Source organism: Thunnus maccoyii, chromosome 17 (assembly GCF_910596095.1).
Source record: "Thunnus maccoyii chromosome 17, fThuMac1.1, whole genome shotgun sequence".
Taxonomy (NCBI): Eukaryota; Metazoa; Chordata; class Actinopteri; order Scombriformes; family Scombridae; genus Thunnus; species Thunnus maccoyii.
In genome coordinates this window covers 542,119-545,000 of record NC_056549.1, presented here as the reverse complement: position 1 = coordinate 545,000, position 2,882 = coordinate 542,119, and the positions used below count along the sequence as shown (strand labels likewise).

Below are 2,882 nucleotides of genomic sequence, written 5' to 3'. Positions count from 1 at the left end.
GTGATTGGTGGATGCTGTGTCGATGATGTAAACCGACCAATCACAGCGTCTGTTTGCTCTGCAGGTGAAGACGTTCACGTCGGATGCAAACCGTCTAAAAGAAAGAAAGGATGCTCGTTGCACTGAGGTGAGACGACGACATTCACGCTCACATCGCGACCTTTGAACTCTGAGTGACGACTGTTTCCTGCTGATTTCTTCTTCTTCAGGTGAACGGAGGAGGAGGCTCGTTACCACGGCAACAGCAGCACTGACCCGGTGTGAAGAGGAACACAAAGGAGAGAAAACATCCAGAAGAAGTTTGTTACTGAAACCAGAGAAGATATTCTGTATTCCAGGGTGATTGATTGATTGATTGATTTATTGATTGATTGATTGATTGATTGATTGATTGATTGATTTATTGATTGATTGATTGATTGATTGATTGATTGATTGATAATCAGTTAAATCAGCAGTTTACCTGAGAGAAGAGATGCTGAATCTTAAAGTCTTAAAGGTGTCAAACATCTGTGCAGGTGTTGAACGTCTCATGAAGAGTTACTGGTTTCCATCCAACCTTCATACTGGTCGGTTTGAGGTGATACTGGTTGAACCTGCAGAGTCTCTTCACCTGTTTGTTATTATTTATGTTGAGTTGTGACTTATTATTCATCATCAGTTTATCATTTAACTTCTGCACATTAACACATTAAACGAAGCCGATCACAGATCAATAATCTGATCGATGTTTGTTTCTCTGCAGGATTTGTTAGATTTTAGAACATAAAGTTTTATTTAAAAAGGTTTAAAAACAAAAAAAAGTTTTGATCATTTTTAAACTTGTGACTGTCATGTTACCATAGCAACAGCATCACTACAAATATCCTCTAAATGTTTCTGAAAGTTATTGACGAGGAAGTTTTATATCTGATCAATAAATAAACTGAAGATCTCACTGATGTGTGTGTGTGTGTGTGTGTGTGTGTGTGTGTGTGTGTGTGTGTGTGTTAGTCCTCTTAATGACCACTTCCTGTGTAGTTGTGGGTAATTGGTGTGATGGCTGATTATTGATTATTGCTGCTGATCTTTATATTAGTCATCTTGTTTATTAAATATTCCCATAAATCAATAAATGAGAAGAGACTGAATAAATGAATCTGATCGGTATTAATAATATTTAACTGTGGTTCAATAACTGACATCAATCATCACACGCTGCTGTGTGAGAGCCGAGGTGACGTCATACCAACCCGGAGCGTCCCCTCGTGAGGCCACGGGCCGTCGGATCACGTGACTCCACCAGCGGCGCTGAAATATTGATTATATGAATATTGATTATTATTATAATGATATTGATGATGATGTTTCTGTGTGTGTGTGTGTGTGTGTGTGTGTGTGTGTGAGCGATCAGCTGAAGATCCGTCAATTAGCGTCACTCACCCCGGAAACTAGCCTGCCTTCACAATAAGAGCACATATTTGATGACAGTCATGTTGTGTGTTATATTAGGATGTGACGTCATGATGTGTGTGTTACATTAGGATGTGACGTCATGCTGTCTGTGTTATACTAGGATGTGACGTCATGCTGTGTGTGTTACATTAGGATGTGATGTTTAAACAGTCAGTCAGGTTTTCCTGTTTAAATGAAGCTGCACAATAACAACATACAGCTGCTGAGTTTAAAGTGACTGTCTGCCACCCGGCGTCATCATATATAAATATATATGTGAAGCTCCTCACAACGCATTGAGGGTTTCATCCCAAGTCCAGCACCCTGAGACTGTACACTAAGTGGAACGAGGGAGGCCGAGGACTGGTGAGCATCAGAGCCACTGTCCAGAACGAAACAACCAACATCCAGGAATACATCAGGAAGATGGCCCCCAAAGATGAACTGCTAAGTGAATACCTCAGGCAGCAGAAACCCGAGGATGCAGAGGAGGAGGAGGAACCATCATGGAGGGACAAGCCCCCACACAGCATGTACCACCGACAGATAGAAGCGGTGGCTGATATCAAGAAATCCTACCAGTGGCTGGAAAAGGCTGGACTGAAGGACAGCACAGAAGCACTGATCATGGCAGCACAAGAACAGGCACTCAGTACAAGATCAATAGAGGCAGGGATCTACCACACCAGACAGGACCCCAGGTGCAGGCTGTGCAAAGATGCTCCTGAGACAGTTCAGCACATAATAGCAGGGTGTAAGATGCAGGCAGGAACAGCGTACATGGAACGCCATAACCAAGTGGCTGGCATAGTGTACAGGAACATCTGCACTGAGTATGGGCTGGAGGTCCCAAGGTCACAATGGAAGACGCCTCCTAAGGTGGTTGAGAATGACCAAGTCAAGATCCTGTAGGACTTCCAGATCCAGACTGACAAACTGGTGATGGCGAACCAACCGGACATCGTGTTGATCGACAAACAACAGAAGAAGGCAGCGGTGATAGACGTAGCAATCCCACGTGACAGCAACATCAAGAAGAAGGAACACAAGAAGATCGAAAAATACCAAGAAGAGGAGCTAGAAAAGATGTGGGGAGTAAAGGCAACAGTGGTGCCAGTGGTAATGGGAGCACTGGGGGCTGTGACCCACAAACTGGGAGAGTGGCTCCAGCAGATTCCAGGTACAACATCTGAGGTCTCTGTCCAGAAGAGCCCAGTCCTAGGAACAGCTGAGATACTGCACAGAACCCTCAAACTCCATGAATGTATGTATGTATGTATGTATACATACATACATACATACATACATACATACATACATACATACATATATGTATGTATGTATAGCAGAGGGTTATCATCTGATCAAAGGGTTATTGATCAGAGGTTTCAGGCTCTGGTTTTAGTCTCAGGTTTTTATTTTGAAGGCTGCAGGTTGCACTTCCTGTG

General features: G+C 43.2%; 1 protein-coding gene across 12 annotated transcripts in view; it reads left to right on the top strand.

Annotated features, from left to right (window-relative positions):
• Window positions 1-937, top strand: part of LOC121881886 (inverted formin-2-like) — a 21,223-nt gene extending 20,286 nt beyond the window's left edge. For 11 of the 12 annotated variants that reach the window (XM_042389687.1, XM_042389684.1, XM_042389689.1 and 8 more), the window contains 2 exons: window positions 47-127; window positions 210-937. In XM_042389687.1, coding sequence (XP_042245621.1) covers window positions 47-126 — 80 coding nt within the window. In that variant the 3' untranslated portion in view covers window position 127; window positions 210-937. The remainder of the gene's footprint in view (window positions 1-46; window positions 128-209) is intronic. The other variant, XM_042389683.1, reaches the window with a different exon arrangement.
• Window positions 938-2,882: the final 1,945 nt, after the last annotated feature.